The sequence below is a fragment of the Pituophis catenifer genome, unplaced genomic scaffold (assembly GCF_029215685.1).
Source record: "Pituophis catenifer annectens isolate HBS135680 unplaced genomic scaffold, rPitCat1.0.hap2 SCAF_1, whole genome shotgun sequence".
Classification (NCBI taxonomy): Eukaryota; Metazoa; Chordata; class Lepidosauria; order Squamata; family Colubridae; genus Pituophis; species Pituophis catenifer.
Genome location: NW_027256881.1, coordinates 321,145,353 through 321,159,447, shown reverse-complemented (window position 1 = coordinate 321,159,447; position 14,095 = coordinate 321,145,353). Strand labels below are relative to the sequence as shown.

Genomic DNA, 14,095 nt, shown 5'->3' with positions numbered 1-14,095 from the left:
CTCAAAAATCTAAGCAGTCAGGATTCATTAGTACTTGGATAGAAAAGTATCAGGAAATACATGATGGCTAACATAGAAATCTGTAAAATAATCCCAGAAGAAGACACTTCGGAATTCTTGTTATATTTATGAAATACAAGGCATCAAGTTCGACTCCAAAGAAATCATTGTATACTATCCTAATTATTTTAATTATGGTTGTATTGAATTCCCCAGTGAGACTATTAACTCTTACTAGGAAGCACAATATGAACATAATTTAGAAGATGATTCTTTTGGGCACAAATTGCCAATATATTTCTCATCCACTGAAAATTGCTTCAAAATTCTCTTAAAATGCCTCTACTGTACTGTTTTTTTAATAAGGAATTTATTTAATGGTTTGTATTGTTTAAATTGTTAATGGAATGAATTGTCTTTCAGTATTTATTTATTTATTTATTTATTTATTTATTTATTTTTCATATTTGTATACCGCCCTACTCCCGAAGGACTCAGGGCGGTGAACAGCCATAATAAATACAAATACATATAGAAGTTAAAAACTATTAAGAAACTATTAAGAAACAAAGATTAAAAACATCCAAATTTATCTAAAGAGGTTTAAAACCCAATTTAAAAGCCAGTTTAAAAGCCAATTAAAAAGGGAGAGTTAGGCCAGACCAGCTTGTTGGAATAGAAATGTTTTCAGGGCACGGCGGAATATGCGTAAGTCTTGGATGTTTCGTAACTCCGGGGGAAGCCCGTTCCAGATGGTAGGTGCCCCCACAGAAAAGGCTCTCCCCCTGGGGGCCGTCAGTCGACATTGTTTGGCCGACGGCACCCTGAGGAGTCCCTCTCTATGGGAGCGAACTGGTCGGTGAGAGGCTATTGGTGGCAGGAGGCGGTCTCGTAAGTACCCTGGTCCTGAGCCATGGAGCGCTCTAAAGATAGTAACCAAAACCTTGAAGCGCACCCGGAAGACCACTGGGAGCCAGTGCAGCTCGCGCAGGAGGGGGGTTACATGAGAGCGCCACATTGCTCCCATTACCACCCGCGCGGCCGCATTCTGTACCAGTTGGAGCCTTCGGGTGCTTCTCAAGGGGAGCCCCATGTAGAGACCATTACAATAATCCAGGCGTGAGGTGACAAGGGCGTGAGTGACCGTGCGTAACGAGTCCCGATCCAGAAAGGGATGCAACTGGCGAATCAGGCGAACCTGATAAAAAGTCCTCCTGGCTACGGCCGTCATATGCTCTTCAAAAGACAGCTGTGAATCCAGGAGGATGCCCAAGTTGCGAACCCTATCTGTGGGGGCCAATGACTCGCCCCCAATAGTCAGAGATGGCGCCAACTGACTATATCGGGACGACGGAAACCACAGCCACTCGGTCTTGGATGGGTTGAGTCTGAGTTTGTTCCTCCCCATCCAGATCTGTACGGCCTCCAGGCACCGGGACATCACCTCGAGGGCATCATTGGGGTGGTCTGGGGTGGAGATGTACAGCTGGGTGTCATCAGCGTACTGATGGTACTTCACCCCAAAACCACGGATGATCTCACCCAGCGGATTCACATAAATGTTGAATAGAAGGGGCGAGACGACCGATCCTTGTGGCACCCCACATATAAGGGGCCTCAGGGTCGACCTCTGCCCCCCTGTCAACACAGACTGCGACCGGTCAGAGAGAAAGGAGGAGAACCACTGTAGAACAGTGCCCCCCACCCCCAACCCTTCCAACCGGTGCAGCATGATATCATGATCGATGGTATCAAAAGCCGCTGAGAGGTCTAGTAGGACCAGGACAGAGGAGCAACCCCTGTCCCGAGCCCTCCAGAGATCATCAACCAATGCGACCAATGCTGTCTCTGTGCTGTACCCGGGCCTGAATCCCGACTGAAACGGATCTAGATAATTCGATTCATCCAGATACTGAGGCAGTTGTCGTGCAACCACACTCTCAACAACCTTTGCAACAAAGCGAAGGTTGGAGACAGGACGATAATTTGCTAATACAGCTGGATCCAGGGAGGGCTTCTTGAGGAGGGGCCTCACCACCGCCTCTTTCAAGATGAGGGAAAGACACCCTCACTCAAAGAAGCATTTATAATCTCCTGGAGCCAGCCTCGCGTAACCTCCCGGGAGGCCAGTACCAACCATTAATTTAATTAATCAATTTAAGCTAGTTAGAAAGTATAATGCAGATTTTGTTTAATCATTTAGTTAACATCTGGATTTTCATGATCTGATGGACATTTTACTAGGATTGTTGATCAGTAACAATTAAAAGTTCTTGTAAACTCATGTTGGTCACATTGTCTCTGTCAGCCTCTTTCGGTTGCCTTCAGTTTATGGAAACAATGACTTTTTAAAATCTAAAAATGTATCTTCAAAATCTGCAGGAATTGTGATGTATACTTTCCATTATTGCTGTACACATGTCTTCCAGATGTGAATCTGGGGTTCCTTCTTCGACGCCTCATCGAAAAAGCTGGAACATGCTTCTAAGGACAGTAGAGTCTGGTGGCACTTGTTTTTTTAATTTTATTTATTTATTTATTTTCAATTTATATACCACCCTTCTTCCTGAGGACTCAGGGCGGTGCACAGCCAGAATTAAAAACATGAAATACAAATATTAAAAACAATTAAAATCTATATAAATTTGGCCCAAAATTTAAAAAACCACAAACCAATTAAACATTTAAAAATTTTAAAAAATTTCTTCCTAAGCCAGCCCGGCTTGCTGGAAAAAGTGGGTTTTAAGGGCACGGCGGAAGGCACTGAGGTCTTGGATTCTCCTTATCTCTGGGGGCAGCTGATTCCAGAGGGTAGGTGCCCCCACAGAGAAGGCTCTCCCCCTTTTTAGGAAAGTGTTTTTTGTTAATAGTTGTCTGTGATTTATTATAAAAGGATATATTATCCTTTTATGAAGCTGATAAAATAAGCTTTGGATTTTGTTGCTGCTACTCTTGAACTAGTTTTTTTTTTAATTGTACAGATTTTATTTGTGGCTTAAGCTGTTACTGTTTTCATTACTATGTTTTGAGCCTGTTAAGGAAAGCTGAGGATTTACTTGTTCCTGGAGTCATATACCTTCTTGAAGCACCAATTTCAGAAAATGCCTTTAATTTAAAGAGCAAAGTAAACCACCACAAATGTTGTTTTAACCCACCGACATCTCAGAGGCATTTCTTGGCACATGACTGCTGTCCCTCAAGAGAGCATAAAATTGGTCAACAGGTCTGTAAAAATAAATAAAGAAAGAAAAGAGGTTTTATAGAAGCTGAAGCCAATTTAGCATAGCAGAATACTTGATCTATCTTCCTCAGCTCCCTTGGCTGTACTATCAGTCTAGTCTCCAGGAGATGTTTTTTATTGAATGACTCTCCTGGCACAAATTCCCAGGTGAAAGGTGTGGATGCGGGTCAGAGTCAGGCTAATAATCTATTTGTGATTCTTCCCTCACAGTCCATGAAGTATCTCCCCACCACCACCAACTGATGTTATATACCAGAGACAGAGTTCTTTGGAGGTTATGATAAGATCTGTTTTTTGTATAATCTGATGCATTATGTCAAGAATCTCCCCACAGAACTGCGGTGAAAAACGAGCATCTTTTCATAATATTGATGATCTATTACATAATTTTATAATATTGGATGCATTCCATATGCTGAAGCTTAGGTCAGGATAGGAGCTGATACAGACACACAAACCGGCAATATTTAAACAAATTGGGGAATTTATTCCAGATGCTATCTATGATACCTACACTAATGAAGTAGTGTGATGTATTAATATATGCAAGTAAAGTAGTGTAATCTAATGATACATATAAGATCAGCTTTCCTTTTTCATCAATCCATTCCTAAAATGGATTTCGCATGGAAAAATTCAGTAAATGTTTATATGTGTGTAAGAGCTGAATGTGGTGAATATAAAAGGTAAAAAGCTTTTATTTCTACCGGTATATATTGAAAATCCATTTTCATCATGGCTTAAAATAATGGAGGAGGAGAATTAGGAATGTTTGCCTCCTTGAGGTATCTGTAAAAAAAAAAAAAGGCATAAGAAAAAAGTCTAATCATAATAATATCCAGAGGTGAAGAATCCATTTATATTTTATGAAATTTGTTTTAAGTATTACAATTGTCAAGAGAATTTAAAGTATGCAAAATAAACTTGCTTAATAAGATAATTCCAAGCAACATTGGGGAATTAGAATGGAGTAATTTTAAATACTAAAAAATATATTTAGTTAAATGAATCTTAAATGTCCACCTTAATACAAAAGGTGGAATACTGGCAATTTTTGGAAAAGTAAGAATTGTATCCATGCTAGAAACACCATTGGTACTCCAAAAGACTTTGAGACTTTGAAGGCCTCTGACCTGAAGAATCCATCACCTGGCACATTGTCTTTCATTTTGCATTTTCTATCCATGTGGTTTTCCTGGTAACATGCAAAAGTTTACCACTGTCATCTTCTGCATAGTATAAAATGATGCCTTTGTCATTTCAATTAAATTGATTAACAGCCTTCAGCTTATATCTGTATTGCTGCTGCCCATAATAGGTTCTGCTTGCTTTAGCTGACACTTGGGATGACCGGTATCCCATGAGCTACCCTGCTGGAAGGATATACTCTTGCCATATGTTCTTGATACTTTTCCTTCATAGGAATAACTCCCTGCCACAGTGAAACAGCCAGGGATAGGGAGGGGCTTTTTTAATGGCTTTATAAAATTTAGTATTTGTTGGTGAATTGCTTAAATCAATGATGTGTTCATAATAGTAATAATATTAATATTGTTGATATTTTTATTGCCATTAATATTGATCTGGTTTTCCATTTGTTTTAAATATTTATGAAGTGCTGGGAGTAGTGCTTTATGTTATAGTTCGTGTTATAGGAAAACAAATATCCTTTGCAGACACCGAGCAAAAGAACTGACTGAGTTTCTAACCATGTTACATTTTGACTGGCTGTCTGGATATTTATGGTAAATTTGCTGTATTGATTAGTGTTCCCACATGTAGCTTGGTGCCCACTAGGTACTCCCTTGTACCACCTCTGGTTAGATGAGCAGACATTATCCAGTAATAAGCATTGGGGTATTCTATCTTAATGATATTTGTGAATACCTATGCAATTTGTCTGTATTGTTCATTGTTTTCTGCACTATGTTTTTCCAACTTGTTAAGGGGGTTGTTCTGAATCAGTCACCTCACTGATAATCCTTGGCACATTGTGAAAGATCATGGGTCATTCTTGAGCAGAGTTTATCAACCTTGGCAACATTAAGATGTGTGGACTTCAATTTCCAGAATTCTCCAGCCAACGTGGCTGGTTGAGGAATTTTGGGAGTTGAAATCCACACATCTTAAAGTTGCTAAGGTGAAGAAACACTTTTCTAGAATATGTGTGAAACAGCAGTTGAAATAATGAGATGTCATTCTTCTTAAATAGCACAAAACAAATAGGAAACTGGCATCCTGTAAAGCAATTAGGGCCAGAAAATTTGGATAACTATTTTTCAGAGACCTTGGATTGGAGAGAGGGGTGTGTGTGTGTGAGAGAGAGAGAGAGAAAGAGAAGAGAAGAGCTATTGTATTTATTCTCTGAGCTTAGTTGTTTTTCTGCAGACATTTTGTTACTAAGCTAGGTTATATCATCAGTAAATGGGAAAATGAAGTTGGTTATTTATAGTAGCTTCCTCTGCTAGTCTTGATGAGGATATGGCTTCCTCCTTCATGGTTCTTTATTAGGGTATTATTTCTTCCCTGTTTATCTGGTGCTGTTTCTTCCTCATTAGGGTGCATTATGCTTTGAGCTGTTTATTTATTTCCTTGACTTCTAGTTATATCTTTTAAGTGATATATATATTTGTATAGCAAGGCACTTTTTAATGAAGTTGTATGGATATCCATTATCTTTTTAATTTTTTTTTTAAATTATGTTGGAAGATGTTGTGTAGGTGGTCTATTTTCTCTTTTCCTCCGTACAACCTATTGCAACAATGAAAAGATTTCCATATATTTTTTAAAAAAACCTCTTAGACAGACAGCCAGCAAGCAAACTTATTATAACCTTTTGGTATCACCATGGCACACACACAAGCCATCAAAATCCCCCCAAAGCATCTTAAGCAAATTCAGAGGTTCAGTAACCAGAAAAGAAGAACAAACAGGAGTAATCTACAACATACAGTGTAAGAACTGTAACAGCCAATATGTAGGATAGACAAGTAGAAGATTGACAGAACACATCCACACTGACAGAAGACGTAATGAAAATTCCTTAGTCTCTCAACATAAAGACAAGTTCAACCACAATTTCAGTTGAATTAATGTTTTAGTTCAAGCCAAATCCAAAAATGCTAAGGAATTGCTGGAAGCTTGGCATTCTGACAGATCAGCCATAAATCCCATCTACACACCATTTAACAGATACAACTAAAACAATAAGCAAACTACACTCTCCCGTGGACTGATGATAGTACCTAGTCTAGTAACAAAATGTCTGCAGGAGCACAATCACTTGATGGGCTCCAGATGTATTGGGATGACAATTTCCTGAATTCTAGCAACATGACCTATGCAGTCCTTGGTTCTATTGGGAGAGTTTCTTGGTTTCGGAACGAATGTAACGGTTTCCTTAAAAAAAAGTTGACAAATTAATTCATTTGCCAAATGGATTCTTAACAGCTGTCACATGCCTCTTTGGTTTTAGTGGGAAAGCACCTTTGACACCTCTCTCTCTGTTTTTAGAAGGAATTTCCCTCTCCAAATGCCATGTCCCCTTGGGCATTCTGCTTTCTTAACAGCCTTCCCTGGATCTCATTGGCAAATGAATGGCATTCCTTGGCTTAAACAGTAGGCGTTAAGTTTCATGATAGTTGTGGAAGCCTCTTTCTTATGGCAGGCCTCTTCAGTCAGCCAAACCAAGATTTGGCAGGCAACAAGGTTAACGCATGCTAGTAAATGAGGCCAAAAATGTAACAGAGATTGGCAGCTATAAACACATAGGTTCCCTGTGGTTGCTTTGGAAAATAAAAATTACAGCATGGAGACTAATGTTTGCAAGTAAATCAGCCTGTTTTCCTTCCCCGCAATGAATTATTGGACAGATTTATTTTTGGATGGGTGGGCAAGGGACATATAAGAACATACTGCTTGGCTTTATCAAAGGTTCACATTTTTTAAGGCAGGCTTCCCCAGCACGGTGCCCCCCCAGGTACCTTAACTGTAACTCCAGACTTGTATTGCTTCTGAAGGAAATTGGCTAAAGAAAGTCTGCCTCAAAGGAAAGGGTGAGAATGCATCTCAGCACTAGAATCGAGATGGATTTTTTTATATCTACTTCATGATTCCCTCTGTGGCAGGTAAATGCTCTGAATGTTTGGTCTGGAAATGCTTTGGATCTTAAGGATGTTACCAGCCTGGAGAAAAGAGGAAGAGCATATGTTGGTGTATAGAAAGTCCCTGGTTCACTTCTTTGGCATGAAATACTAGTAAGCTGGTCTAACTGAGTAGGTGGCAGTTTCCTGAGTTGGGAAGGATTCAATGGTTCCAGCTGATCAACCAGGCAGTTCCTAGACATCCTGTGATTTTCTAAAGATGTTTTGCTATGAGACTTTTGACAGCATGGAGGGCACAAGGTTGCCTTCTTTTCTATGGTCAATAAAAACTATGTGGACAAGGTGGTGCTACTGCAACAAAAGTTTTGGGTATATAGGTAATCCTTGATTTACAAACCACAATTAGGCCCAAAATGTATGTCATTAACTGAGACATTTGTTAAGTGAGTTTTGCCCCATTTTACAACCTTTCTTGCCACAGTTGTTAAGCAAATCATTGCAGTTGCTAAGTTAGTAACATGGTTGTTAAGTGAATCTGGCTTCCTCAATGACTTTTGTTTGTCAGAAGGTCGCAAAAGGTGAATATACAACCCCAGGACACTGCAACCGCCATAATTATTGCCAAGCACCCACATTTTGGCCATGTGACCATGGGAATGCTGCAACGGTCGTAAGTGTGAAAAACGGTCATTTGCAGTGCTGTTGTAACTTTGAACTGTCACTAAGCCTGTCCTTGCTACCTTTAGCAGCCGGAGTGCCAACTAGCCATTGCTCTTCTTGTGGGAGGGAGGGAGGGAGCTCAGCTGCCCATTCAGTCCTCCACCTGATTTCATTTTCTGTTTTCTTTTCCAATAGACACTGTTCTCTGACAACAGAGCATAGACAGCCGTTGTTAAGCTCCACACCAGTGCTCATTCTGCTTCCTTGAGGTCTTTTATTTTTAAGATTTGCTTCCCTCAGATTGCTCTCATCCTCCTTTTAATACCCCTGTTCTTAGAAGGGATTTAAGATTATTTTACAAGATTCCTAATCCTAGTCATTCAAACTTTTCTGAGCTCAAAGAAGCAAAAATGATCACTGTGAATTTATTATTGTACAGTACCAGGACAATTTTACTCATTTAATTCTTTAGCAAATCCTGAGCCATGTGCCCCATGCCTATTTAATCTGCATTTGGATTTAAATTAAAGCTCTTTGACTCGGAATTTCAGTTCTGACATAGAGCATCAGGTGGAGAAAGTGTTTGGGGCGGGGGGAAAGATAAGCCCCCTAAGAAGGCTCAGTTTACAAAGCCAGCAGCAATTGCAGAGAAGGCAGAAATAGGGACAGGGAAAAATTCTCCGTTTTGAACTAAAATGTGGGGGGGGGAGCCAGGGATGTATCTTTTTCTGGTTGCATCTTTTAAAAGCAATTTGTTGAATGGCTGTAGAGAATACAATACATTATTAATAAAATGACATTACCAGGGGAAGCAGAATATTACCCCTTTTGTCTTTTCATCGAGGGATCGGCGCTTATTTTAAACCAAACAAAAACAAATGAATGAAACCTATCGAAAACAATTATTTCTTTTCATTTAACACCACTGTAAAATTATTATATGTCACAATTTCCAGTTGATAACATTTATTAGTATGTCCAAAAAATAGGATTAGTTTATAAAAAGAATTTCTTCAGTCTATGGAGTGACATTTAGCCATTTGGAGTAAGGTACTTTGTATTTTATAGTTATTGTACATAAGCAGCAAGCAAACAAATATTCTAACATTATTCTTTCACTTGCTTATTTCAGGACCAAGAAGAAAATAAAGGTGCCACGAGTTGGCCTGAATTTTACATTGATCAGCTTAACTCCATGGCTGCTGTAAGTTGAATTATCTATTGTCTTGTCTAAAAAGAAAAGATCTGAGAATTAAGAGCACAGCTCTTAAGTTATGGTCACCACGATGTAAAAAAGATGTTGAGATTCTAGAAAAAGAAAAAACAACAAAGATGATTAGTGGATTGGAAGCTAAAACATATAAAAGAACGGTTGCTGGAACTGGGTATGTCTAGTCTGATGAAAAGAAGGATTAGGGGAGACATGATAGCAGTGTTCCAATATCTCAGGGGCTGCCACAAAGAAGAGGGAGTCAAGCTACTCTCCAAAGCACCTGAGGCAGGACAAGAAGCAATGGATGGAAAATAATCAAGGAGAGAAGCAACTTAGAACTAAGGAGAAATTTCCTGACAATTAGAACAATTAATCAGTGGAACAACATACCTCCAGAATCTAAATGCTCCAACACTGGAAGTTTTTAAGAAGAGATTGCACAACCATTTGTCTGAAGTGGTGTAGGGTTTCCTGCCTAAGCAGGGGGTTGGACTAGAAGACCTCCAAGGTCCCTTCCAACTCTGTTATTCTATTCGGTTCGGTTCTGTTCAATTCTGTAGTAAAGGCATTTTTTAATCTTAATTTTAAAGAATTGATAAATATTATGCATTGTTTTACAATTTTTATTATTCATATTTTACGGGTGGGGGAGGGAGATAATGAACCATGTATGGCACCAAAGCATTGCTTACAGCAGCCTTTTGATCTTCAGCTGCCATAAACCTGACTTCAAAGTTGCAGTAGCTATTCAGAAGGGTTAGCAATAAGTTTATTTTAAAAGTGTGCATTACGATTCTTCAAAAGCAAAAATGCCCATAGTATGCTTTTGTTGAACCACTAATGTGTGACTCATTAAGTTCATTCATTAACTTGTATGCATGAACTCTGCTTCAATATTTTTGTTGCGTCTTGTGTAAAGTTACCCTTCGATCTCTTCACAGGTCTTCTGACATATATTGTGCTATTGAGAAAATCAATCTACATATATAAGGCCTTTCCTGTACTGAGTGGTGCAGGGGGATAATTATCATTAGAAGCCAAAAGCTTTTAAACAAAAAAAAAAAAAAAGATGAAAGTTGTGTTGAAAAGTTCAAGATCGGTTCACCCTCCAGTTGTCTGAGCAGTAAAAGACCAGTTATATTTGTAAATGGGAGGGGAAACGGGGGAGTATTTGTTTCTGCAGACGTTTCTAATGAATTTAGTAAGAGTTCCTTGATTAAAAAGACTCACATTAACTTTAAGGGAGCTAATTTACTGACTGTTGAATGTTATCCAGTCATGCAACAGAAGTGAGCACTTAATAAGGCCCCTTGAATTTTTATAGAGGGCTGCAGATGTCTTCTTTCTGAATGCAATACAATCTATTCAGCAGTTGTGAATTTCATACTGTGGTTATGTTGAAGTATTTGAGGTGTGTGGGTATTTCTCCATGGTAAAGTCAAGCATTTTGGAGATAACTGGAAATTTATATTTCTCAGATATGAGTGACATTGAGTTGGAATAATATACACCTTGCAAATATTCAGTGTGGCACTATTGCTCTCTAAAGTTGTCATTAAAGAAAATCTTCCCCTGTTGAATTTTACCAATACGTTGCTGGCTTAAAAGAATGGCATCATTGGTTAAATAGGAGCAGGGTGGCTTGAGCAGTTAGATTGCTGGGTTGGAGGTTAACAAGCTCATGTTTGAGACCCGAGAGCTGACATGGGTTGGGATTGAGGTCCTGTCTTTTGTACTAACTCATGCCAGAGACATGAAAGGAGCCCCCAATTGGGCATCCCCAGGGCAATGGCGATGTTACCGGCTAATCATTCAATCCAGAAGCACATGTGCAGCATTGGTTAAATACTTCTGTGGGACAGCTTCCTCTTTTAATGTCTCAGTGACAGCCCAACTGCGTCACCAACTCAAAAACGGTTTTAATGGAAATAAGAATAAACTACGTGTATGTTTTAAATTTTATTATCAAATGGTTGAAACATCTCTCATGCTGGCATTTTAAAATTAAATCCAGTCTGCTACAATACTGCATCAGAAAGAATAAGATGGAAAGCTGGGCTTGCTATTCATTTGAGCAAAACCAGACCCACAACTCTTGAACGGGACAATATTGCTCAATGAATAAAGAAAGTCTATGACTCATCCCCAGCATCTTTTTGGAACTTTTTTGGGGGGAAAAGATTAGTTGCTCAGAAGAGAGCACCCACCATTAAAAGATCAACTATAAAATGATCACCAGAGTTGAATATTATATAGCTTATCCAACAGGCGACTCTACTTATCCTGATGCAAAGCCCTACAGAAGAGGCTTCTGATAGCCATTCTGAAGGCCAGAAGAACCATTTTTAATTTATCTTATTTTACAGAAATAAAGAAAATGGGATATTAAAAGGAAAAGCAGAAATGAAATATTAAAATATTTCGATTAAACCTGTAATATTTGTAAAGAGATAATTCATGCCCTTTGTCAGGTCCTGGCTGTTTCTTCCTGCATAGTCCAGGTCCATAAAGCTTTATGAAGGAACTTCAGACAGGAATATTTTGAAGAGGTCTTTTTGGGTGGTCTGGATGCTGTATTGTGGTGGTAAATGGGTTCATCATGACCATTTTGCTATTGCATTGTTGCTGACTGACAAACCCTTTCAGCACAATTTATTTGTGGAAAGTACAGTAGGTAAACAAACTATATTCAACAGGCGGCTGCTACTAATTTTCTCAAATTTGTGCAGAGAAAGTCATTGATCGCTTTGGAAAAAGAAGATGAAGAGGAACGAAACAAAACTATAGAGAGTTTGAAAACAGCACTAAGGACCAAACCTATGAGGTAAATTGCTTTTTGGTTGCTCTTGCTGCTAGATTACTAAATTCCTTGCCTTCTGCTCTTTAGTATAAAGATTCTTAAAGTAAACTCTTTGTTGTAATACCAATCAGTTTTAATTTGCTGAGATTTGTTAACTCAATGCATGTTACCACCCAAGTGTTTAGAATCACAAGCCCCATCTTCCCAATAAAAATTCCCCCACCCTGAGGTCTTACAGAGCCATCATTTCGTCATTATAAAAATCATACTGCTTGGCTAGTGAATGCTATTCTGCAAGTGATAGGAATGCCTTGGATTTAGACAGTATTATTAAATTTTAAATATGTCTTTTTACAGCATTAAAAATTATTTTACAGAATGGAGATTCAAATTCTATCCATAGACAAGTGGAGAGGTTCATAGTAATTTTTTCCCATCAGAGGAGATGCTGCAATGTTTATTCTACCATCAAATAATCATATTTCTTATACATACTTTCTGCACCTCTTAGCAGTGATCGGGCAGTTTAGACTTTGAATACTCGGGAAGTGTGAAATGTTTAGAGATTTTTCTGTCCCAAACTCAGCCCGGGCCTTCGGCTGTTGCTGTGCAATGCCAGGTCTGCAGTTAATAAAGCCCCCCTCATCCATGATTTAGTTCAGAAGGGGGGTGCGGACCTGGCTGGGATCACGGAGACCTGGTTAGGCCACGAAGGGGGGGGTCCCCCTCATGGAGATGTGCCCACCAGGCTTCCAGGCATTTCATCAGCCGAGGGCCCAGGGGAGGGGCGGAGGGGTAGCGGTGATTATTAAAGAAAGTCTTAGTCCGAGGGAGGCCACTGTTCCTCAGATAGCCAGCTGTGAGTTCCTCTTTATGAAGTGGGGTCATGGGGTGCAGATGGGTTTGCTGACTACGTACCTGGCTCCCTTCCACATAGCAGCTGCCCTGCCTGAGCTGCTCGATGTAATAGCCGGGGTGGCGGTGGATACCCCCAGGCTTATGGTCATGGGGGATTTCAACCTGCCATCAGTGAAACGTCAGAAGCGGCTCGGGAGTTCATGGCTTCCATGACGGCCATGGACCTGACCTAGTTAGTTCATGACCCCACCCACACTGGGGGACACACGCTGGACTTGATTTTTGTCTCTGGTCAGTGGTTGAATGATCGTACAATAGGGGACCTAGTCATTAAGCCCTTGTCATGGACAGATCATTCGCTCCTTCAGCTGGACTTTCGCCGCTGCCCCTCGCCGCAGGGAGATGGAACCGACCAGGTGGTTCCATCCCAGGCGCCTGATGGACCCCGAGAGGTTCCTGACGGAACTTGGGTCATTCCCAGAGGCTCTGACTCATGGCTCGGCCGAGGAACTGGTGGCCGCCTGGGACAGGGCGGCCGCCGGAGCCTTGGACCGCATTGCACCTTTGCGGCCTCTGACTCGGTGCCGTTCTCAGTTTGCTCCTTGGTTCTCCGAGGAGCTGAGAGAGATGAAGCGCCGGAAAAGATGCCTAGAGAGCGATTGGAGGTCTAGCCGCACCAAATCTGACCGAACACTGGTGAGGTCTTATATCAAGACCTACCTAGTGGCAATAAGAGTGGCGAAATCTAACTATTTTTCCACTCTTATTGCATCTGCAGAGAACCGCCCAGCTGCCCTGTTCAGGGTGACCCACTCTCTACTACAGGTGGGAGCAAGGGAGGATCCCTTGCAGGGTAGAGCTGAGGATTTTGGACAATACCTGCATGATAAAATCGCTCAGATTCGGGGCGGCCTGGACTCTGATTGGATAGCCTCGGACGGGATGACGGAGGTGAGTCTTGAGAGTGTTATCTGGGAGGAGTTTGACCATGTGACTCCTGAGGACGTGGACAGGATTTTGGGGAGGCTTAATGCTACCACATGTTTACTGGACCCGTGTCCCTCCTCGTTGGTGCTGGCCTCCCGGGAGGTTACACGAGGCTGGTTTCAGGAGATTACCAACGCTTCATTGAGTGAGGGTGTCTTCCCATACACCCTGAAAGAGGCAGTGGTGAGGCCCCTCCTCAAGAAGCCTTCCCTGGACCCGGCTGTATTAGCTAA

General features: G+C 40.7%; 1 protein-coding gene across 1 annotated transcript in view; it reads left to right on the top strand.

Moving 5' to 3' along the window:
* The window catches only part of DAAM1 (dishevelled associated activator of morphogenesis 1), a 168,569-nt gene that overhangs the window by 106,623 nt on the left and 47,851 nt on the right, over positions 1-14,095 (top strand). Inside the window, exons 4-5 of the mRNA XM_070931638.1 lie at positions 9,137-9,208; positions 11,947-12,041. Of these exons, the coding sequence (XP_070787739.1) occupies positions 9,137-9,208; positions 11,947-12,041 (167 nt within the window). The remainder of the gene's footprint in view (positions 1-9,136; positions 9,209-11,946; positions 12,042-14,095) is intronic.